The sequence below is a fragment of the Dermacentor andersoni genome, chromosome 2 (assembly GCF_023375885.2).
Source record: "Dermacentor andersoni chromosome 2, qqDerAnde1_hic_scaffold, whole genome shotgun sequence".
Taxonomy (NCBI): domain Eukaryota; kingdom Metazoa; phylum Arthropoda; class Arachnida; order Ixodida; family Ixodidae; genus Dermacentor; species Dermacentor andersoni.
The window spans coordinates 112,343,032-112,366,958 of NC_092815.1; the positions used below are offsets into that span (position 1 = coordinate 112,343,032).

The 23,927-nt window shown below is 45.9% G+C and overlaps 1 protein-coding gene and 1 long non-coding RNA gene across 3 annotated transcripts in view; both read left to right on the forward strand.

Annotated features, from left to right (window-relative positions):
- Nucleotides 1-23,927, forward strand: part of nolo (no long nerve cord) — a 264,081-nt gene that overhangs the window by 206,523 nt on the left and 33,631 nt on the right. For both annotated transcript variants that reach the window (XM_055076569.2, XM_050188130.3), the window contains exons 3-8: nucleotides 2,738-2,881; nucleotides 9,200-9,430; nucleotides 10,325-10,469; nucleotides 13,559-13,688; nucleotides 15,777-15,984; nucleotides 16,780-16,924. In XM_055076569.2, coding sequence (XP_054932544.1) covers nucleotides 2,738-2,881; nucleotides 9,200-9,430; nucleotides 10,325-10,469; nucleotides 13,559-13,688; nucleotides 15,777-15,984; nucleotides 16,780-16,924 — 1,003 coding nt within the window. The remainder of the gene's footprint in view (nucleotides 1-2,737; nucleotides 2,882-9,199; nucleotides 9,431-10,324; nucleotides 10,470-13,558; nucleotides 13,689-15,776; nucleotides 15,985-16,779; nucleotides 16,925-23,927) is intronic.
- Nucleotides 17,178-21,117, forward strand: LOC129387546 (uncharacterized). The gene is made up of 2 exons (XR_011892818.1): nucleotides 17,178-18,857; nucleotides 20,886-21,117. It is a non-coding gene; the product is annotated as an uncharacterized lncRNA (long non-coding RNA).

The window sequence follows — 23,927 nt, forward strand, 5'->3', positions numbered from 1 at the left end:
CTCAACCCAGAATTTCAACTTGAAAACACGATTTCCTTGCGTTAGTGTCGGGAGTCTCTCACCAAGTTCGCCAAAAGCTGTTATAAATAAAACGTACCGCCCTCTTATGTAATTTATCTATTTTGTTAACATGTCTTTAGTGTAAGGGTACCAGATTACAGATGCATAATCCACAGTCGGCTGTACAATTGCCTTAAACAGAATGAGGAAAACAGCAGAAATGGAAAGTTTTAACGCTCGTCTCAGAAAGAGAAGGTCATGCTTAGCTCGGCTAATTCTAGAATATATGTTTTGTCAATCTAAGGTCATTTGAAAGCCTAAGTCCAAGGTACTCGCAGTGTTCCACTTTGAACAGGAAAATGTTGCGAGTTGAATGCTTAAAATGAAGAGCGTCACGTTTATACGCAATTTTCAACAACACGGTCTTTTCGAAATTAACAGACTTTTGCCAATTATTGCGCCAACTTGTGATCCTTTGAGATGCTGAAATCCAATTTACAAGCTGCGAATTTTCGAAGATTATATCCGATTTAAAGAGTAGCTCCTTGTGCGAGACTTTATGAAAAGCTTTAACGAAATTCATAAAAAGTGCGTCAATCTGTTTTCTTGGACTTATTGCTTGAGCAAAATCATGTACTGTGTTTGATAACGGAGCGCAAGTAGATAATCCTCTCCCGAGTCCATGTTGAGCTAGAGCGGATATCACAATTATCTATGAAATGCGAAATGTGCTTGTGTATATATTATATGCTCAAGGATTTTGCACGAAGCTTAAATTAAGAAAATTGGGTGATTGTTAGTAACACACTGTCTATTTCCATTGTTATGAGCAAGCCTGACTCTGGCAGTTACCCAGTCATTTGTAACTCGGCCCTCACTTAAAGATTTAAAAAACAGAATTGTCAAATACTTCGAGATTGAGTCCGAATACCGTTTTAAGATCTTACTCGCTATGCCATCCGGCTCAGCACTTCCTTTTTCTTACGTCAAGTTTAACTGGTAAATTAAAAGTGCCCTGCTCACTAATCATAATGGTAGCTATAGGTCACACGATAAACTTATATGTTGAACGTTGCTGTTATCCTGATTAAAGACAGGTTTAATATGGTCAGTCAAGGCATTAGCAATGACACAAATATCTCTAGTTTCTACAACGTTAATTTCATAAACTTCACTGGTAACAGTAATAATGCGTTATAATTCTTCGGGTACTTCACGGACTTTCTGGGGGCTAAGCATTTATCTCTCTATGTATATGTGTATCTAACCGTTTTCCCGCCAAGCTGGGTCACTGTGTAGTGTACGGTCGAACGGTTTAGACGATCTGGCTGCTGTGTTCAGGGAACACAGTTCGAAACCAACCGCCGGGCCAACTTGAGTCGCCGAGTATGAGGCAATGTGCACATACGTGCCGCTCTTCAACGAACCTCTTTCACGTCGACATGCGTCACTGTAGACGCGGAACTGGGTGGTTATCGCTGTTCGTAGAAACTGTTTGATGCCGACTTGGAATACTGGGTATGTGTCGCTCGCTTCAATGAAGCTCCAATGAAGTCTCCAATGAAGCTCTTTGATACCAGCTTGGGTCACTGGGTAAGTGCCAGCAGGTGTGTGTGTGCCACTCTACAATGACAAAAACAAAAACCCTTTAAATTTCTCTGATGCTGGGCGGAATCCAACCCACGTGGCACGGGCTCCTCAAGGAAAGAAACCAGACGATATTGCAGGCTGTGCCACACATGTACTGTGTATGCGCTGCTTTTCAACGAACATCTTTCACGCTAACGCTTTAGCGAGCTGCGCCATCAATGCACTGGGTATGTGTCACTCTGCAATGAACCTCTTGCCAACCTGGGTCGCTGTGTGTGTGCCACTGGGTGTGCGGTAAGCAAGAGAACAATTGCAAGCATTCTCGCGCACCTGCACGCCACGCTTCTCGGAGGCCACGGACGAACATCTCGGCTGTGCCACTGGGTGGTGCTGCGCGTTTAGACAAGACTTGCGAGAGAGGAGCCCGGATGCAGAATTTCTCAGCGTTCTCACGCACTGGCGCGCCATGCATTACGGAGGCCACGCGCATGCTTCGCAGTGGCGTCCCTAGATGGCGCAGAGTGTTCTTAAGAAAACGCGAACGAGGAATTCCGTTGCTCCACACGCCTCGTACATAACTCGTTTCGACGGTGGCAATACGTTGTGTCGATATATTGATTCAATGTCAAATGCATTACCGTCGACAGTCATGGTTAGATGGATTGTGTCGCAATTTTTTTTTTTTGAACGTCATACTCCAAAACGTCTCCGGAGACGACGCTATGTAGCTGGGAAACTGCTCTCTGTAACAGCGCTCCTTGTCAACCACTACTTTTCTCACAACTTGAGATGAGAGATCAGACATTTCTCGCTGCAGTGTACATATATCCTTATAACTTTATTTATTCCTTTCTTTAACCTTTGTGGTCAGCTTCTCAATTGTGACATCTCCCGAGAAATCCAGAGGTTCTCTTTTCATTTTCTTTGCAATGCGTGTTACAAATGGTTTAGTGCACTCGTTGCAAATGAATCTAATGAAAACAAGAACAACGTACACAACTTGAAAAATAACTCATCGTGCGAACCTCGCCTCTGTGGGATATCTACCAGGGAAAGACAGTAAAAAAACAAAAGGAGAAATAGTTGCTCGCCGCGCTTATCGCAAAATGTGGGAAGTGCGTAATCTCCCTCTGCTCTGTGCTTCCAGGACGTCGATGGTTGGGGTCCCTGGGGTCCCTGGAGCTCGTGTTCGCGAACGTGCGACGGCGGAGTGAGCAGCCGGTCCCGGCGATGCCTAGCCCGAGGCGGGTGCGTGGGCGACGCCACTAGGACGCGCATCTGCAACATGCAGGTTGGTGCCGTCTTCCCTGCAGGAACGCGGTACCCATGACATTTCGAAGGAGTACCGACATGACATTGTTTTTTACCTATTGCTATTATTATTATTATTATTTTGGTAAGTGAACGTTCTGCACCCTATAGCCCTGGAAATAGTACTGCCAAGACTCAGAGAGCCCTAAATAATGTGCTATAATAGCTTATCTATACGAACTAGTTTCGGCTTCGTTTCCTGGGAAAAGTGTGTGCCGTGACGTGATGGCGCACAGGGTGGTCGCGCGGGAGCAGGACGTCGCGACCTTCTGGCACTCGCTCGGTCGTCTGCAACGCCGTTAAACGACTAGCAGGGTTTCACACAACCGATCGAGCCGGCGCCTAGTGGTCGAACGTACGCGCACTGTCAAAACGCGATACCCTAGGATCGATGCTTAGGTGAGTCGGTTTTCCACGACTGCGGAAAACAGACGCCGAATAACCCACTCACACGTAACTAGCGCATTGCGTGTACTTTACCCTACCTTGTGACCACGTAGTTGGCCGCCTATTTTCTGCTGTAATAGTTCCCGATAGTTGCCGATATTGAAGCGAGTCGGCCTTTGCCATGACACCACGGAAATGAGCGAATCGACTGGCGCATGTACACAGATTATCTTTTGAGCTTGACAGCTGTGTATTTGTCACTGAATTCTTAGCTCGACGCCGAGCATACACTAAACCGGTTTGGCTTTGCTCGAGATATACTTTACTCTAAACTGTGACATGCTTATAGAGAAATAAGTGCACGTATCCTCGCAGTGTGGTTCATTCACTAATAGTGTGCTTTGTTCAGAGAAGCGCTGACCGGTCGGAACCATACGTATGACGCTCTCGAAGGCTCCCAGTCGATGTTAAACTGTTCTTGCTCACAAATAGCTTTGTAATTTTTTCTCCTCTAGACGAGTATTCACAACCGAGTTCGTACACTCAAGACCGATTCGCATGAACACGGTATAGTGTTCACTCTGAGCACAACATCAACTAAGTGGCGGCCGGCCGATGAAAAACCATTCATTCGAAGAAACGCTTTAAGAATTCTCGCTCCCCGTCAATTGTCGACGCAATGGCGGCTGAGAATGATGCGCACTTTTTGTGGTAAGTGCACGAGCTATACGTTTACTGGGACAGCCAGGATGACTGTATACAGGCTGCTTAAGGAAATTCCTGTGGTATGCGGCAAGTTCCAGCGCCTTAAGGAATAAAAAAAAAAAAAGGGTAGGCGACCCTAATCTTCGACTTAGCCGTCTCTTAGTGGCACTCGCACCTCAGCGTTGATGTTCTTTAGGTTAACTTTAGGCGATTTCAACGCGCGAACCGAACTTGGAGGCCACTGTTTTCCATTAATTAACCGATTAAATATCACGCCACCTTCTCCTGTGTTACGTCAATAATGACGTCATTGCTACCACTTTCTAATTCCGGGTTTCCAGGAATTTCGCCAAAGTCGTGCTCACGTGGCGGGTCTCTAAAGTCTACGATTGTGTGCTTTGGTGTGCAGTAATCAGGGAGTTCTAATTAATTCTAATTATTCCAGACAGTTCAGTAACTCGTAACTAAACTTATGCTCTGATATTATATCTATAATGAAACCCATGAATTTCGTACTTCATAATTTTTTTCCCATTTTTTTTCTGATTTATTTTGAATTTCCTCCCCGGTCGTCTCAGAAGGTGAACCGGAAGTGCTGCGCAAGATACAAGAGTGTCACTTGATGCTCGTGTCACTAAAAAAGATATCGGGTATACGGTGTCGCGTACGCAGTGGATTGCATTAAACGTCATGTGCATGCTGCTGCTGGGCGTGTGTGGGCACTAGGGTACAGAAATGACTTAACCAAATACACAAGTGACATTTATTCACGCATTAGAAAGTTTCCATGCTTCACTTGTGATGTAGCTATAGTGAGGGTACTGCCGTCTAATTTTAAAATCATGCTCGCTTCCTATTCGTGGGGGGGGGGTGGGTCCATGGTCAAAAGTGATGGGCGCGAATTGGCACCCCTCTGCCTTGCTTCCCGAGTTTCCTTACGCCATTTCCGGACCATACGTGTGGAACGTATATTGTAAACTGAATTACATCCTCAGGTGTGCATAAGGGTGTAAACGTGTCGATATCTCACACGCTTATGCTTTTACGGGTGTGAGGGTGAGAGTTATAGACCGATTTACACCCTCGTGCACCCTTGAGGGTGTAAATTAGTTTACAGTGCAAGGTGCGCCCTAGCCCAGCAAACGTCAATGCACACTTGTAAGGCAGAGGAGCACTCCTGAATTGAGCATAGGTTTGAGTTTGATGTATTACGACTATACTATGGCCAGAATTATTTGTCTCGAACGCGACCACTCCTGCTCGGATCGACAAAAACGTACTGCCGAGCTATGCCTCTCTGAACACCGAGCGAGAGGCTAAATTTGGCTCTGATTGCGTCATACGTGCCGCGACAACGGTGCTATCTGTGCACACTTCACGTGTATGATCGTGTAATCGATCCTTTCCTCTACACAACGATACCAAAGTAACGCGCGCGGGTAGTACGGTTGCAAGTATATAAAGCAATATTGTTATTATAGCACGGTTTCGTTACATGCGGCTTTAGCAAGCGACCCTTTATGCCGACCGAACTGAAAGACGTTTCACGTCAAAAAAGAACTGTCGTGCTCATCATCTCAGGCTCAAATGCGTCAAGAATGACACGGCAACCACACCACACAGCCGAATGACATATAGGGGGGAAGGCGCGGATTAGCCTGCACACTTTTGACAAAGGCTGTACATTCAAGCGAAAGAAAATTAGCAGTGGCTTAGCTCGGCTATGCCAGGATATACGTAGCGAAAGCTAAGGCATAGCGTGGTTAGCCTTGGCTATTCTTGATTGCAGGTACAGAGTGTGGTTCTCTAGCTATGTTGCAGCGTTTAGCCAGTCGTTCGGCGCGCTGTTCGTCTGTTTCCTGGGCGATTCGTTTCCTCTTCATCTCGTTCCGATGTCGATTACAGGCCTCCTCCTGCTTATCAGAATTGTCGCCGCCCATACTGCCACCTCAACTGTGGTTGCGGCCCACGCGAGCTCTCCTTTTCAATCCTGCGACATGTTATCAGGCATGCGACGCAGCTGGCGAAGCGAGCGGAGGTGAACGCAACGACGAGGAACGTGGTGTGACGTCATGTGCCTCCTCGGAGCACGGCCACGGCGGAATCGGAAGTTCGCGGCCAGTAAAGCGCTTTAAATGACAGATTGTTGTATTACGCCTACTCCATACTTGTATAGAAATGACAATTTCAGAAGACCAGCTATGGGGCCGTTTCAGTGTGCCAGACGGTGGGTTCCCACGCTGATCTACGCATACTGACAAAAAAGCATAGCATAGTTTGGGGAGCGGCGGCCCGCAATCTGTGCACGTGCGGAGGCATAACCCCGGCCACCGCATGCATTTTGACGTCGGCCGACAGAAACCTGTGCGAGCGAGCGTGCACAGGTTTCTGCGGCTGCTAATCGGATCACGGCGCACGTCGGAAACGCCTCTGCGCCGCTTAATTGACAGCAGGCGGTGGCGCCGGAGACGGTGACGCCGCAGAATTACGGAAAAGGGCCAGCCGAGGGAGTTGAGGTGGAAGGTGGGGTGGGACAGTGCAGACGGCTGTTGTCCGGGTATGGGGCTTTGGTTCTCATTCGGGGCGCCAAGTGAGGACGAAACAAGGTTACCGCACTGCATTGTGCTTTGTGTTCGGGAGGAGACGGGTTGTGGCCGTTCGATCAGCCGACTGCAATGAGGCGCATGCGCTGAGTGTTCGGAGACAGATGGAAAACTCAGGCCTCTGTATTGGCAAACATTTATTATAGAAAAAGAAAACGTGCGCCATCTGTCAGAGACTGCACTGTCGTGCCGTTCGCTGCCACCGATTGGCCAATACGCCCGCTTTTTACGAACTGCAGCACCGGGTGGATATGTTTTCGATGATCTGCACTCTGCCCTCATGTAAACGAATTTTGTCGGTCTAAAGATTGTTTGAAGACCTCTTGTATATCAAATTTCCTTCTAGTAGACTTGTGCACTAGGATATTACGTAGCTTATATACCGCTCCGGAGCGGTATTGCAACGCACACACTCTTGTGAATGCAGTCAAATGCAGTTGGGATCATTTTGACTTATGTTAGCGCTTGTGGCCTCTAAAACATCTGGACTCAGAAGTCAGGGTGGGAGTTCACAGATGGAAGCATACTGTGCCACAGAAGTTGTATAAACTGGGATAAAGTGCCTAAGATAGGCTGACCTATGTTTGGATGGGTGGACCTCTACCTTTGCCAATGGCGGCTGCGTCATCCTTTGTCTAATTCACAATGACTCAAACTGAGACATTCTCACGCGATATTTTATCTATTAGGACTAAACCCGGGGGGGGGGGGGGGGGGGGGGGGCTCTGTCGCGCTCTCGTGGGCCAATTCACAGTCCGGCTCACAGATGGGTCTAAATCTGAGTTTGTTGGCTCACGAGTAATATCGCCGAACTTTGTTATATGACGTGCAAAGGTAAACTTTTTTTTTAAAGAAGCCTATTCCTTTTGTCCTATTATAGTCAATAGATTTTAGAACAGTTTGCAGAAAGCCATCGACTTTATTGATGGGTTTCTGCTATGATGAATCTTTTATGCCTACATCATTAACCATATAGGAGTGTGGATCTCTCGGCAATGAAGACCACAATAACAGGAAAGCTCATAGGAGATCTGGCACAGCTGCACTGTTTGCTGTACTGCGAACAGCCTTCATTTATATTTTGCAGCAGCCAGCTCGCTCGAGGGTTACTTTTAATGATACGTGGGCGGCTCTGCAATGCCTTAGGTCACCTTGCCTGCGAGGCAAGCTTTAGTTACTGTCATTAGCTGGAGAAAGAAGGAATGGGAAATGCAGGGATATTAACCAGAGGGAAGATCCGGCTTCCTACCCAACGCTGGGGAAAGAAGGGAGGGGTAGGTAAAGGGATGCGAAAGTTGTACTTATGCACACTGACCAGCAGGTCAATTGAGCTTCAGTGGTCGCACACCCACTGAGACTTAGCTGGCAGCGTCACAGTTTTTTTTTTCTTTCGTTATCATTTGCTCTTCTTGCGACTAATATATTATTATGTTATCCACTGTTATGCTGCCAACAATTTTACAATTCTGTTGTAGTTACTAAACGAGGGTCCTGTTTTCAGTATTATTACTTTGGGACCCTCGTCTGTATATTACATTTATGTTCCTATGTTTTGCATATGAATAAACTTCAACTTCAACTTCAACTTCCACACCGGGCGGGCACAACTGCACAAAGGGACTCGTCTAAGCTGTCCTTGATACCATTTGCAACATGCGACGCAGTGGCGCTTGTATCAGCCTTGGCCTGGCGCTCTCAGCGTAGACTGCGCAGAAAAGCAGAGCGGCAATACGGGGCGCTTAATCGTTGCCATCCCAAGTGTAATTTCTCATGCCACATGGTCTTGATCGGTATGACAGAGCACGCCTTCATCGCATTCGCCTGACTGTCGCTTACACAAGACGCTTTATTTAAAATTCATTTGTCGAGCATGCCGTTGTGTCGCACCCGCGGTGTTGACAAGAGCTTCCATAATTTGATTTGTGCTAGAAGTCACTTTGCAGCCCGAAGGGCTGTGTTGAGCAACGCTCTAAAACTGCGACACTACACACAGCTTTAGCTGCCGGTCGTTCTTGGAGCATGATAAAGTTTGGAATCTCAACCACGCCCCAGACGCATACAACATTCTTGCGGGAAACAGGCCTCAGTGAAACACGGTAACTAATTTTTGTGTTAATGCATTTGTGATGTATGTGTGTTGTGTATGTGTGCTCATTGTTCTTTTATTTCACTTCCTTTCTTACACCATTCACCATCTCATCTGAAGTAGCATGCCCTGTCGCTATAGGCTATAAGCCTCTCCAAAATGCAGTAAACTTTGCGCTCTCTTTCTCTCAGTACGCTTTGTGTCGACTAATACGCGTAAACGTTCCGCTATGAGAGAGAGACAGCGCAAAGTTCAATGACATCTAGAGAGGTAAGCCTATAGCGACAGGACTGCCATGCTACCCACGCCGAGAAAGCGACTCTCAGCGTGTCTCTACGTGTAGTCCCCTCTACACATTCATCCTGCGCTTTGAATCATTGCTGGGCTTAACCAAAGTAACTGCGTAACTAACAACCACGATTAAAGACCGGCTTATCGAGGCGGTTAATTAAGGTAGTGCTATGGTTAGGCACGGCCGGAGAGCGACGTGGCTCACCGTGTCTTACCGCGCCCGCAGCCGTGCCCCGAGCCCGTGGACTTCCGGGCGGCGCAGTGCGCGGCCTTCGACCGGGTCCCGTACCGCGGCCGCCTGTACGAGTGGACGCCCGTGCAGGACCCGAGCGACCCGTGCAGCCTGACTTGCCAGGCGCGCCAGTTCAAGTTCATGGCCAAGCTGGCGCCCCGGGCGCAGGACGGCACGCGGTGCCGCGACGGAGCGCTCGACATGTGCGTCCAGGGAAAGTGCCTCGTAAGCTGCCACACTCTCGCTCTCTCCTTCTATTTTCCTCTCGTCTCTCCCTGATTTTGTCCCCCCCCCCCCCCTGCAATTGTTTTCATCGACAATGCTGTATTCTTGTTGCAATGCGAGAAGCGTTGAGCGGAAGTGATTATCGCGCAGCGGACGAGCGCTATTAAGTGATGCACTTCCTCAAATGGGGAAGAATGTGAGGGGAGCGTTCGTGAACAAGTACGGCCTGTCTGAAAAGGACATCGAACCTATAAGGAATGTCCGATAAAAGACTGCTCGTGGGATCGTTGGTGACATAATAAGTATGCGGTGTTCGTGAAAGTATTTCCTGAACGTGTTTAATAAATCTGTTAGCAGATCGTGGTATCTTATTTGCAGATGCCCTTACGTACGTTATTGACCGGGTAACGTCCACCCTGAAAATGTCGTCTTGAATTTTCTACTTAATGGTTGGAAAGAGCAGGTAAAGTAATCGCCGACGATGATTCTTTTCACGTGCTTAAAGTTAAGATGGCGCAGGCTGTTGCCGTGTGACACCGCTGAAAAGTGTTGCTGTGTGTTTTGTTGGTCCAATTAGGCATCATTGCACTGGGCCGATAGTGAAACGCCATCGAAGCTGTTGACTACCAGTTTCCCTGTTCGGATGATTTCTGTATCGCGGGCATAGCAATTAAAGCACGCCAGAAGGGTTTAACAAACAGCTGCAGTTAAAGCTCTTGACTCTGTAGTTATTTTCGCCTTGAAGCCATATCGCATAACTGCCTTTGAAACCAATCCCCCTTGGAGTCATTACTTTCCTTTTTTGAACGTCTCAACGTCTCGTTCACTGTGGTTTTGAGCTCGCGTGTACACCTGTGCGCTGGTGCGTGCGCGTTCTTCTGTGTTTTGCGGAAGCCCGTGGGCTGCGACCTGGAGCTGGGCTCACTGGCCGAGGTCGACGAGTGCGGCATCTGCGGAGGCAACGGGACGTCCTGCAAGGCGCCCATCTTCGCTTGGGCCGAGGCGCCGTTCTCGCCTTGCTCGGCAACCTGCGGTGGAGGTGGGCGCATGGACTTTTCATTCCCGTACTTCTCGAAAGATTCGACGCAACCTATCGTGTCTAGAACTGTGGTGCCTTTTCGAGCGCGCCGCTTAAGGACATTTTCTCGCGTTTCGCATACAAGCAAGACAGTTTTTGAAATCGAGAGTTTGACGAAAGCTCGTCTGGTCGGGATTGCTCATTCATTGTCGTAGCTTGCTCATAGTCAAGGGTAAAACGGACGCATGAAAACATTAAAAACATTAAAAGAAAAGAAACCAAGACGTTCCGCTTCCATACAGGGACTTTGTTCATAAGGGTACCTTCTAATGGTTTGGTCGGCGTCCGTTTTGCCTTGACTTCAAGACAGATTTTGCGGAAAGTCTCCCTCCGTAGGGCCAATAACAAATTACAAATGGTCCAAGAACGCGCAAAAATAATGTTAAGAGGAAGCTTTAGCTCCGGTGCTCCTATCTAAATACATGTAAAAGGAGAAGTCGTTTTTCTCGGCAATCAGGGCACCAAATTTGGCGAGGTTTGTTGCATTTAAAAGAAAAACTTAAAATCTAGGGACTGTTAGTTTCAAATGTTTGATTTAGGTCATCAATTTTTTATTTGAAATTGTTAAAAATTGCAAATTTTCAGAAAGTGAAACTATCAAGTTTACAACTCTGAAACTCAGCAATGAAAAATGATATCACAATTCTGTGAATTGCATCTAATGGTACATCCAAAGCGTACAACATTGATTTGTTACACTTGAATCTAAAGAAAATCAGTAATATGAAAATACAGCTTTTGCAGAATCCTTGTACACAACCTAACAAATTCATGTAAGTTAGAGAATGACTTATTGAATTTGTCCGCATTCAATGATCTGATGGATACAGTACCGCGATATCTGTTCTTGATGCAGAGCTTTTAATTTGTAAACTTCGTGCTTCTATCTTGTTCAAACTTCCACATTTTTGAAAATATTTTAATCAAAATTCAGGCCCTAAATCGAAATTCCGCTTCCAACAATAACTAGAATTGAAGTTCTTCTCTCAAATGCAATAAATTTCATTAAAATCGGTGCAGGGGTTATTTCAGAAAAACATTTTTTTTTTGCATTTTAAGTGTGTTTGAATAGACCACGTCGGCGTTGGGCCCGAGCAAAAGCTTCCTCTTAAACGGTTCGTAGTTCAGAACCTGCGCCAAATTCAGAAAGCTTGTCGTTCGTAAGTGCTTTTTCCCATTGACCGGCCGCCTTGGCAAATATAATGCCCAGCCCCAGGATTGGCTGAAATTTTCTCTTAAGAACTATTCCAGAGAATGACGTTTTGTGAATACGGACCCCGGTATCGAATTCACAAAGCTTTTCTTTCATAACTGCTATTCGCCACTGACCGTTCGCCTTCGCTGATATTACGTCCAGCGCCAGCAATGACGGGATCTTACGAACAATTTTAGAATGAAAGATCTTAGTGAGCACAGGCCCTGGGTCCGACTTCGTCAGAAGCTCGTAAGCTATACAATTGTTCGTGAGAGAAAATTTCAGTCAATCCTGATGTTGAGCATATTATTAGCGAAAGCTGGACAATGCCAAGAAAGAACACCCACGAAATAATTTTTTTTTCAGTTCAGCCTCTAGCTCTATTTGTCCTTAAGAAACGGGGGAAAAATAAATAAATGAAAACAAAAAGCTTTTGGTCTTCCACCATGCAGATCTCCGCTGCTCACCAGAGAGTTCGAAATGTGCTGCCTCATTTATTATTTAACACAAGAAAGTTGACTGATAAGCAGTGAGCGAATATAGAAACCCACAGCACGTACCCAATGTTAGACAAAGGAAACTGGCTACATCAAGGTCCCGACAAAAGTAAGCCCCTTGGTCGAAACGCTGACTTCGTGCAGACACTGACAAAAACTGTAATGTTTCCGTTTGAGGAAACAATGTAGTTCCGTGCTGTTGCTTCGCGTATTCGACCAATTTCGATCAGCTTGGCCCTTAATCCATTGGTCGAACTTAACCGCAATGCACTAGCATAAGTCATTGGGCAACATATTCAAAAAGCTTGGCGGACGCTTAAGCTTCACCTTTGAGAGTGGAACGCAATAGCATTTAAAGATCCCTGACTGCTTCTTACGCTTCCCGGCAACTGCAGCTTACGTAACCGTACTGTTTACCGGACAACGCTGGCGGCAAACGCTATGCACGAAGGCGAGCTTTCTGGTAAAAACGTGGCCCCTTGCGTAGGCCGATTCCGGAGCTAGCGCACAACCACGCCCAAAAAATTTACATAGTTTTCAAGCTTCTGTGTTTTTTCGCACTTTCAATATTCAAGTCTGAGAATATTTAACGTAAAAGGCGTGCGCATTCTGTGTTTTGGTTCATGACATTTATTTGTGGACTGTCATTCTGGAAATCCCGAGGAATAAGTTTGTCAAGAATGTAAGACAAGGTACGAACAACTTTAGTGACGAAATGGTGTGGCAATATAACCCGCATACACGGCATATCATATAGCCAGGCGTGGCGTATACATGTAGCTAATAATGTAAGGAAATTTTCGCTCTCGGACAACTCCACCGGCGCCGACGCCGTCATCGACACCGGATTCCCTGCGACACTGGGCCCTTAACGCTATCTCGTTGAAAAATGACATTTCAAAAGATCAGCCGAATTTCAACATGGCCAAAACACTGCTAACACAACAGGGAAGTTACGACTAAGTGCCGTAAATGGGTATGTGATCAGAAGAGAGCACGCTCTCGATAGTGATAACTGTAAGTTGTTGAAATTCGACTGATCTTCTGAATTATATATATAGTTTAAATACTGTTCCTTGAGTTACGCTGGGCCATGCGATGAAGTTCAACAGATGGCCGAAGGGCAATGTACAAAATTCCTGAGGATGTCTCCAACTTCCTGTGGGTTCTCGCAAGGAAGGTAACTACAGTGCAAAGAGCCCCGGAGGAGACTATCATTACTTCTAGGTGAGGATCACGTTAAGTTGGTTTTGTGGAAGTTATAAGAAGCAACATTTCTAATCTCCAAACGAAGGCAATGCCAACGTAACGTCCTTGCTTCACGCGTGCCTGCGTATTTCCTTGCGGCGGTGGCGCAGGCTACCAGGAGAGCCACCCAGTGTGCACGTCGTCGGACACGGGCGCCGAAGTGGACGACCGGCTCTGCGACGTGGACTCCCGGCCGGACTCCAGGGTCCGAGCCTGCGGGAGCAACCCCTGCCCGCCAGGGTACGCATGGAATGTTTTATCTTGAATCGTTTGGACCCCATTTAATAAATCAGCATCTGAAGCTACTGTTATATCTGCTTGAAAAGTGCACCGCAATTGTTCGAGAACGCAACTAATCACATGCTTAGACCCTGCAGCTTGGCGCATCCTTCGGACGTCGTCGGTGAAGCTACGTAGGATAGGATCAATAACGGAGCCTGCGGTATGCAGTGTAAGCAGTTTCTCAAGATCACTGAATATATATATATATATATATATATATATATATATAAGACACGAGTGTGCTGGCGAGGCCGTCACTTAGAGCACATCATTAGTGCACTTCGAGCACTAATTACACACCACTTCAGTTACAAGGCCATCACTTAACAAAAAAAAAAGCAATTAATTTTAGCTTTAGCTCAAAGGACACAACGCATGCGGAACGAGGGACCAACAAGACCACTAGAGACGACAAGAACAACAAGAACAAGAACACCAACAACGGCAAAAACAAAATAAGACACGAAGAGGCGAGAAATACGTAAAACAGCAAACGGAGAGTTACATCTGTGCCTAGCTATGGACGGACTGAAAAAGTGTGTGCATGTTTTTGTGTGCATGTGTTGCGTGCATGTGTTTGGAATAAACTTCAGTTGTGGTCTAGCGCTCATCCTTGTCTTTTCTCAGCTTGTCCTCGTGTCTCCGCCCAAACGCTTTCAGTAGCGCTCGTGCTTGTTTTTGTTTTCAGTAATTTTTTTAGTATGCATTTCAACCAACTAGCCCAACCATCTGGTCTCCTAGCTATAGACGTTTTCTTGCGGCGAGTTCACTTTGCACCGTCATACGAAACCGGGCAAGCAAGGATTGTTCATTGGCAGATCGTCCAAAATAGGCCACCAGCGATTGATATTCAGGCTACTCAACAATAGACCATATTCACACTATCAATCAGGTGATAGAGAAATGTGCGGAATATAACCAACCCTTGTATACAGCTTTCATTGATTACGAGAAAGCGTTTGATTCAGTCGAAACCCCAGCAGTTATGGATGCATTACGGAATCAGGGTGTAGACGAGCCGTATGTAAAAATACTGAAAGATATCTGTAGCGGCTCCACAGCCAACGTAGTCCTCCATAAAGAAAGCAACAAAATTCCTATAAAGAAAGGCGTCAGGCAGGGAGATACGATTTCTCCAATGCTATTCACAGCGTCCTTACAGGAGGTATTCAGAGAACTGGATTGGGAAGAACTGGGGATAAGAGTTAATGGAGAATACCTTAGTAACTTGCTATTCGCTGATGATAATGCATTGCTTAGTAACTCAGAGGACCAAATGCAATGCATGCTCACTGACTTGGACAGGCAAAGCAGAAGGGTGGGTCTAAAAATTAATCTGCAAAAAGCTAAAGTAATGTTTAACAATCCCGGAAGAGAACAGCAGTTTACGATAGGTAGCGAGGCTCTGGGAGTGGTAAGGGAATGCATCTACTTAGGTAGGTAGTGACCGCGGATCCGGATCATGAGACTGAAATAATACGAAGAATAAGAAGGGGCTTGGGTGCGTTTGGCAGGCATTCTCAAATCATGAACAGCAGGTTGCCATTATTCCTCAAGAGAAATGTTTTATAACAGCTGTGTCTCAACGGTACTCACCTACGGGGCAGAAACGTGGAGGCTTACTAAAAGGGGTTCTACTCAAAACTGAGGACGACGCAACGAGCTATGGAAAGAAGAATGAGGGATGTAACCTTAAGGGATAAGAAAAGAGCAGATTGGGTGAGGGAACAAACGCGAGTTATTGACATCTTAGTTGAAATCAAGAAAGAGAAATGGGCATTGGCAGGAGATGTAACGAGGAGGGAAGATAACCGATGGTGATTAAGGGTTACGGACTGGATTCCAAGGGAAGGGAAGCGTAGCAGGGTCGGCAGAAAGTTAGGTGGGCGGATGACATTAAGACGTTTGCAGGGACAACATGGCCACAATTAGTACATGACCGGGGTAGTTGGAGAAGTATGGGAGAGGCCTTTGACCTGCAGTGGGCGTAACCAGGATGATGATGATGATGATGATGATTCATATTACATGATTCGTCGCTCGCAGGTGGGAAATGGGCGAGTGGAGCGAGTGCAGCGCCTCTTGCGGAGGAGGCCGGCAGGCGCGCAACGTGTCCTGTGTGCGTCCTTCAGCGATGCCCGGCGCGGCCACGGCGGCTGTGGCCGAGCACTTCTGCCCCGGACAGAGGCCGGCCGACACGAGGCCCTGCAATGCGCACCCCTGCTCGCGTTGGACCGAGGGCCAGTGGTCACAGGTAAGCCTCTACAGACGGGTACTCAGCTCTCTCTCTCTTCCCGCTCTGTCTTGCCTCTAGGGTAGAGTGAGACTACAGCTGAAGTAGGTTGGCAAGCGCTTTCCAAAGAAGGTAGACCAATCCTTATCGAAGTCATTAAACTTTTGGGGTTATAAGTAAACTATTCAATTGGCTCGTAAGTTCTGAAGCTAGTTAGGCTAGTCAGGTAGCCAGTCTGTTAGTTGGTCGCTTAATTAGTTAAACAGTTAGTAAGTTGCCCAACTATACAGTTAATGTCAGTTAGGGTGTTAGTAAGCCATGAGTTAAATCTCAGAGAAACAATTCTTGGCGTGTGCTTCTAGTATGACCTTCAGTGTTCCGTTGCTCCACGCCTGACAAAAGTCTACGGTTCTGCTTTATAGAGCACTACTGACACAGTGGACTTTCGCACAAAAGGCAGCGATCTATTATTGTGATCAACACGCCATCGAAGACAGGGAGAACCCTGGGTGGTCATCTATTAATCCGCTGTCCTCCACTAAACGGCGTCTGCCATTACTCACGGTGCAGTTTAGGAACGACAAATACCATAATTTAAGTTCATGTAATAATACTTCGACAGACCGATCAACTTATGAGAAGGCCGAACCGCCTTGCTCACACCCTCAATGCTTATTTCGACCTTTCTTAACATGGTATTCCTGGAGCTGGCGACACATTTTTGGGGTCGAATTGCGCGATGCAGCCGCTGCCAGTGCCGGCCACGACCATCGCGTACCAATGCGCTCACTTTTCGACGCCGTCCTTTTCGCGCAGTGCTCGGCCACGTGTGGCGTGGGCACGCAGACACGGGCGGTGGAGTGCCGTGACATTCGTGGCCGTAAGAGCCACCTGTGCGACCCCAAGAGACGGCCGCGGTCCAAGCAGCAGTGCTCGTCGGGAAGCCCCTGCTTCTTCAAGGGTGAGAGCGTCAACACACGAGCGAAACAGTCCCACAACTATTGCTCTAAAGTCTTAATTTTGCCCAAAGTAATACTTCGTGGATATTATATGCGGTTCTTAACTTTCCGCAATGTGTTTCACCGGCTGCGTTACGTTGAAAAAGAGCGCGGTTATCGTACACGTGGTACGCAGACACCGGACTCAACAGTGCTGCTTCCTCTGACTCAATCCTGTGTCCACTCTTAACCTTGCATTTTTTTGTGCCGCTTCCGTATCGGGCCCCTTCATGAAAAGAGAAGCGCGATGAGTCGTGCCACGTAATTTACAGCTCTCCAGCGTCGCACATCACCCTGCCCACGAAACACAGAACCTCTTAAAAACTTCTTGAAACGGCTACAAACGGCTATAGACGCCTTGGTCTATGACAAGACTGAAAATAGAATTTCTTCTAAACATAACCTCTGCACTTGGAATATGCTAGTATATATTCTATCTGCGGCAAAACCGACTACTGGTGTCACTAGAGTGTGTTTTGGTAAACACATTCAGAATGTCTAACTCAAGAACTTTTCTAGATCTTTTTGTCTAAAAGTGCATAAAATGCCAAACGACGTGTTAAAAGTGCGGTTACCGTCGGCCGTCGGCGTTAGCGAATAAAAGACGCCACAGACAAATCGAACTCGTTGGAAGCAACATAAGTTAATTGGCTTTGATATTAAATAATTTCACATCAGAACTTCAACAATCAAGGGCGTGTTATTGTTTTCCATACGGGGCGCGCACACGACGCCAGGAAGCCATTCTATGCTCGCGCAGCAGGTCTCGTGCAGGTATACTGATAGCAGCAGGAGCGAAACGCCGGCGTTGCACAGCGGTGTCACAGAGCCACCGCGCTGCGATCACTTCGGCGACACAATCCAAATTTGTCGGACATCTCATTCTGTGCTGGAAACACTGGGAGGCAGGAAGTTTGAAAAAACGGCCACTGCCGCCCCCAATGTCTCGGTCGTGGGTTCGTTATGCCACTTGTGCGTCATTCTAAGCCGTTCTGTACATTTATACTGGATATTAATTGGAGTCATTTAGCTGTGCTGATTCTGCTTGCCGTGTGTTTTGCATCAGTGCTTCGTGACATCGGCTGTATTGCGTGTTTTCGCCGACGGCTTACTACCACAATGGCGTGATCTGCGTTCGCCGCCTTCGTGTCTCGGTGCGTCTTTGTATACGTCGCACGTTCGGACAACACTTTCCGGTAAGTGAAATACATTGCACTTCGTTTTTCGTCAACAATGTGAATATTTTTAGGTGTTACCCGCGACAATTCTTGATATATGGGCTCTTCTGCCCTGCGAGTTTTCGTCATTACTTTTATACGAGGGTTCTTCTTGTGTTCAGCCGTTCAGCACTACCGCGCTCCACGACTTTCGCAACACCAGTCAGAACTTTGCCCTGCTTGTTAGTCTTTGTGGTTAACGTAGCACGAACCAACCGAAAGGAGTGCATTCGAAGACGACGCGCTGGCTGTAATGCTGAACCAGACTGAACTCGCCCTATTTTGTGTCCTTTTGTTCTTGCGTGTGCGCGCGTGTGTGTCAGTGAATATGCAGTTTGTAGCGTTCCCACTTTATAGCAAAACAAAAATATAACTGCAATGTTTACTTCATCTATACAATTCCAAATTAAATCGTCTGTTGATGTACAAATTTCACTTGTGTTTTGTTGTAAATAAGCGGCAAAACTTTTAGCCTAGTAGGTGCTTCATCTGGGAGTGCAATCACGACTGCTTGGCATTTATTAATGAATGACAGACTGGGTCACCTCATTTGTAATTTCACATCTCTCTTTCAACTGACTTGATGCTCTCTTATTTTGTTCCTTTCACTCTATAGACGGCTGGACATCCTTCTTGTACCTTGGCGCTAGCTGGATGACGGGACCTCATCATGATCAGTGTAAGCCAATGTACTGTACCCTCTCTGGTCCTCCCAGTGCATTTTATATGGGTTAAGGCCAGGCAGCGCTTCGTGGTAAAATAGCTAGTTGGTGTCTCACAAACGGGAATTTTTTTTTGCACTGGTTCATTATAAACTGCCACTATTATAACCAATTTCTCAGTGCCAGTGTACATGCGCAGTTCTAGTAATAATTAGTTTCCCTAAGCCTTACAAAATGTACCTGTAGGTAGTCATTGCTATGTAAGAACTCAAAAATTAAGTCTGCTGTGTCATACAAGTATATCATACATAAGTAAAAATTTGCTACAGCAGTGTACATTACACCTTGCTTCCCTAATGCACAAATGTATTCAAGCCAGTATTTGACTAGATTGGTATTCTAAATGTTTTCTGTGTGATTTAGTTTCTTTACGGGAATTTACTGTACAGCATCAGCAAGCAGTCTAATTTAATATTTATGTGTGCTGTAAAAGGTGTGCTTTGCCACTAGAATTGATAAAACATGGGCCGAGGCTTCCATACAAGGACAAACTTCAATTTCGCTCTACCACCATCAGCACTTGGCTGGCGCTTGCAAAATGAATCACATCAGGTAGCTTGTGCCAGACTGTTTTTAACCTTATTGTGAGGAGATCACAAAGTGATGTGTGGAGGCGCCTGCGTCTGAGATGTAGCTTGCGCTGCAACATATGTGCATGTACAACAGGCATGATGCTGAGGGTTCCAGCAGTTTGCTGAGGTGCTTTTAAAATTTTTTTCATAACTGCAATTTTACCTGTGCTGTTTTTATCACCTATTTCAATAATATCATTGGAGGCGTTATCAGAATTTAGCAATCTATTTGCCCTAGCCCATTAGCCTGCCACATTTGCCTTTTCACTAGGTGGGAAATTATTCAGCATGGACCATTACTTGAATACACCTTTTTGTGTGCAGTGGCTTCTCAATTGCGAGTCAACATAGATTCTCAGAATTACCTGAGGCTATAGATGCACTGATGAATTTGCTACCTATATGAATAACTTTACACTTTCTTGCGCAAACAGCATGTTAACACTTCCAAGACAGTGGGTAATGTTATCGTTTGATCACATCATGAGATACTTTCAATTTTGTATGACGCATCATCCAAGGTGTTGCATCATTTGTGTGAGGTATTGCCCTAATCCAATTAGGGTCACATGAAAATATATCAACAAAAGTGATTGATCCAGCTAGGAGTGTTGCTTTGGAACAATACTTTATCACCAGTCCTCCTTTGCACGCTACCTGCTTACTGTGTACTGTGTCATGTTTAAGTTTGAAAGAAAGGCAACAGCTAGGCAGCGCAAAATGCCAAACTTGCTTTTAGTTCAACAATTTAAAACGCTATTTAACTTTCTAATTAAGTTAGTACATCATTTACCTGCAGAGTGAATTACTGTTTTAAACTGATTATATTTTGCAGGAAGCTTCTCAGAATTGTGTGACAGGTTGATAAGTGGCTTTTTAGCCACAAAACACCATAAAATAATTTAAAGGCTGACTCTGCTATGCAACTTAATGACTATATGCCAGGAACAAGGTCTCCGAGTTGTGGCGCTGGCTGACATTCCCAGGGTTCTACTAGAACACATCAATACCCAAGAATGTGGATGGGAAAATGACGCCGCGGTAGCTCAATTGGTAGAGCATAGCACGCGAAATGTGAAGTTTGTGGGTTCGGTTACCACCTGCGGCAAGGTGTTTTTTCATCCACTTTAGTTTTCATTAATTTATCGTTTCTTTATTTCATTTATTAAGCACAAGTAATTTCCCCTATGTTGTCCTTGATGTCAGTGTTTGTTGGCTTCTTATGATAGGAAATATACTAGTCATTTTAAACATCGCATACATACTTTAAGATACCCGTAATTTAAGAGAAAGGAGTGCTTAATTTTATTTTTATTGTGAGCCAAACTTCTTACTTAGCACATATTACTAATTGAAGTTCCAATTTCAATATTCCCATTTCCTCCCTCGCCTTCTTTTTCCTCTTCTGTGCAGGTATTGCTTGCCTATGTCTACAAGAACCGTCACGCGTGGCCTGTGACAGCAAGCTTTTGTGGGCAGCAAGTGCTCTCCTACAAAGGCTGGCCTACTCTGGCAGCGGCGGCAATCATCTTCAAGATTTATCCATGATCACCTTTGCTGCTATTTGTCACTCTTGTTGATTACACTTTCTGCATCTTTTCTAATTTATTAGGTAATAAAGTATGAGTATGTGACATGGTGTGAAGTAGATGTCCTGCTGCATTTTCGCGTGCAATCATCTTTTATGCATGAAAAGCTCATCATACAATTTATGAAAAAAAATAACAGCATATTATGATTTATCTTTCAGTTCTGGTAACATGCAATGTACAAGGAATTCACTAATGGATGGTATGCCGAAGAACGGGCCATTATTTCTGCGTGATGCTGTGCAAGCATGTGGCGTTACTTACAAGAGGCACCCACAAAGTAAGTTACAATTTACTTTTAAATGAAGCATGGACATCAGAAAAAATACATTTATATTGCTAGTTAGAGTGGTTCGCCGAGTGTTTTTCCAGATGTGTACTATCCATTATTTTTTAACTCATTGCAGCACAGTGTTCTGTCTTGTATACTGGTGTAAGGCTATTGTGCCCCCTGTAGCTGAAACCAGGATGTAATTTTTGCCTGAACTGCAGCATCACTGACAAAATTTTTCTTTGCTAGAAGCTATTTCAATTTGGTGGAGACCCAGCAGGGCGAAGTTTTGTCAATAATGACGTGTTTCACGCAGAGATGTTCTTGTTTAGGTCAGTGGGTGAACATCGGAATGATATCAGCATACAATACAGATCTTGTTTTATTTGCAAAATAATTCTGACAGGCGGCATTCAATTGATTGGTCTAATTAAAAAGCACTAATTCACCAATGAGACTGTACTACACCATTCCCATGGTTCACATCTGGAAAAACTACCTGTGCATCACTCTATCCGACAACATAAACTTTTTTTCTGATGTCCATGCCTCGTTTAAAATAAATTGTAACTGTGGGCAAATGTCGTGCTACTGTAACAGCTGCCGCAAAAATTTGAGGGAATGTCTAATAAAAGTCTTCAGTTGTTCTTGTCAAGCTGTCCATTAGCCAACTTTTAGCGTAACGTTAGCAGGGCTTACTGAAGTACTTCTAGACGTCCATGGCTACAAAATGTCTTGATCAAGACAGGTACTAGGCTTTTGAATTAGCCGTTCAAGACATCTTTTAGACATCAAATAGCTGCTTGCGTGTTTCGTGGGTGTGTTACGTCAGTGACGTGTGTGACGCCTCGCGTCACATGCAAACTAGGGACACGCAGAATTTACACAAATAAAAAACAATGAAAGAAACAAGCGACGATTTTTCGTCACGAGTGCGCATAACGATCGATCAAAGCTTTCGCTAGACCCGTTCTGCACTACATGCACCACATAGCTGCGTTGATGGATAGTACAGCATCATTCACCGTAACTGCTTCCCGGCCAGCAACGCGTACAGTCGATGTCAGGCGATATACCTTAAAGTCTCCTCTCCATCGACTACATCACCGAAGACTTAGCGCTGGTGTTACGTGCAGTACCTTACAGAATTTATCATCTCTGCACTCTTTCATTTATAGCTTTGCATCGTAGTCATGTTACGCCGCCGCCATATGTCGCCGCGACCGAGCCAAATGTGCATCGCTACTAAGATTTTGCAGGTAAAAGTTTAGAAACAGTCGTTATTTTACCTTGTGCAAAAGCCGAGCGTCAAAGGCGTCGCACCGACTGCAGGCAATCCCTGTCTGCGCCATTCAGTACGTGTGCGACGTTAGAAAGAAAAGGAAAGCCTCGTAGGTGTAGCTGTAGGGCGTCAACAAAAGCTGTTGCTGAAGTCATTTGGAGACTATAACTGCACCTCTACAAATTGATTATCGGTTTGAATACGTGCCCTTTAGCGGCAGGCAGTTACCAGGTCACTGTCATCATCATAAACCGGCCTGGAGTGTGGCCTGATCCCGGTGACAAGAACCGGTAACGCACTCCCTCACCAGAGCAGGACTGGCCACCCTGGTGCAGTACTTGGTCACAACCTCCTATATGAACACAACAATCAAACCCCGGCCCTCAGTCCCCAGCAGCTGCGAAGCAACTGACCACGGCGGCGGTCAGACCTGCGACGCTGCAGAGGGTGATAAGAATCCCTGGCTCCGGACAGGCCGCCATTGGAATATGAACCTGGCAACGTTTAACGCTAGAACGTTATCTAGTGAGGCGAGTCTAGCAGTGCTATAGGAGGAATTAGAGGGCAGTAAATGGGATATAATAGGGCTCAGTGAAGTTAGGAGGCCAAAAGAAACATATACAGTGCTAAAAAGCGGGCACGTCCTGTGCTACCGGGGCTTAGCGGAGAGACGAGAACTAGGAGTCGGATTCCTGATTAATAAGAACATAGCTGGTAACATACAGGAATTCTATAGCATTAACGAGAGGGTGGCAGGTCTTGTTGTGAAACTTAATAAGCGGTACAAAATGAAGGTTATACAGGTCTACGCCCCTACAACCAGTCATGATCACAAGGAAAGACGAAAGCTTCTATGAAGACGTTATGCTGTATGCATACTTCTTAACCTTTAATCTGTCAAAAATACCCATTCGCGTCCGCTGCGATGCGCCTTTTTGCAGCACACGCCTGCTACGACGCATCGACTAGGCGCCCAATTCATTCTACCCGATCTACTTAAGTCCGTCGGTCGGTAATGTGTTCTGCCAAGATGAGGTAAGCAGTAACACGACTTACGCGAAACGCAAAAGTATGTGCTCGCCGACGACAACCTTCTATCGCTGCAACGAAAACAGTCCTCCGTGCGGATCGACATTTTGGTTTCGTAAAGGTCGTTGCGCCGTGCAACTAAGGAACATTTCGTGGCTCAGAATTTCGTTAAAGGGCCTCTCACTAGTCCCTGTAGCAAACTTAGTTATGCGCATTCGCTCAGTGACTGATCGTTAGCGGGAGTTCTTGACATTATAAACGAGTAATACCGCTTGGCAACAGTT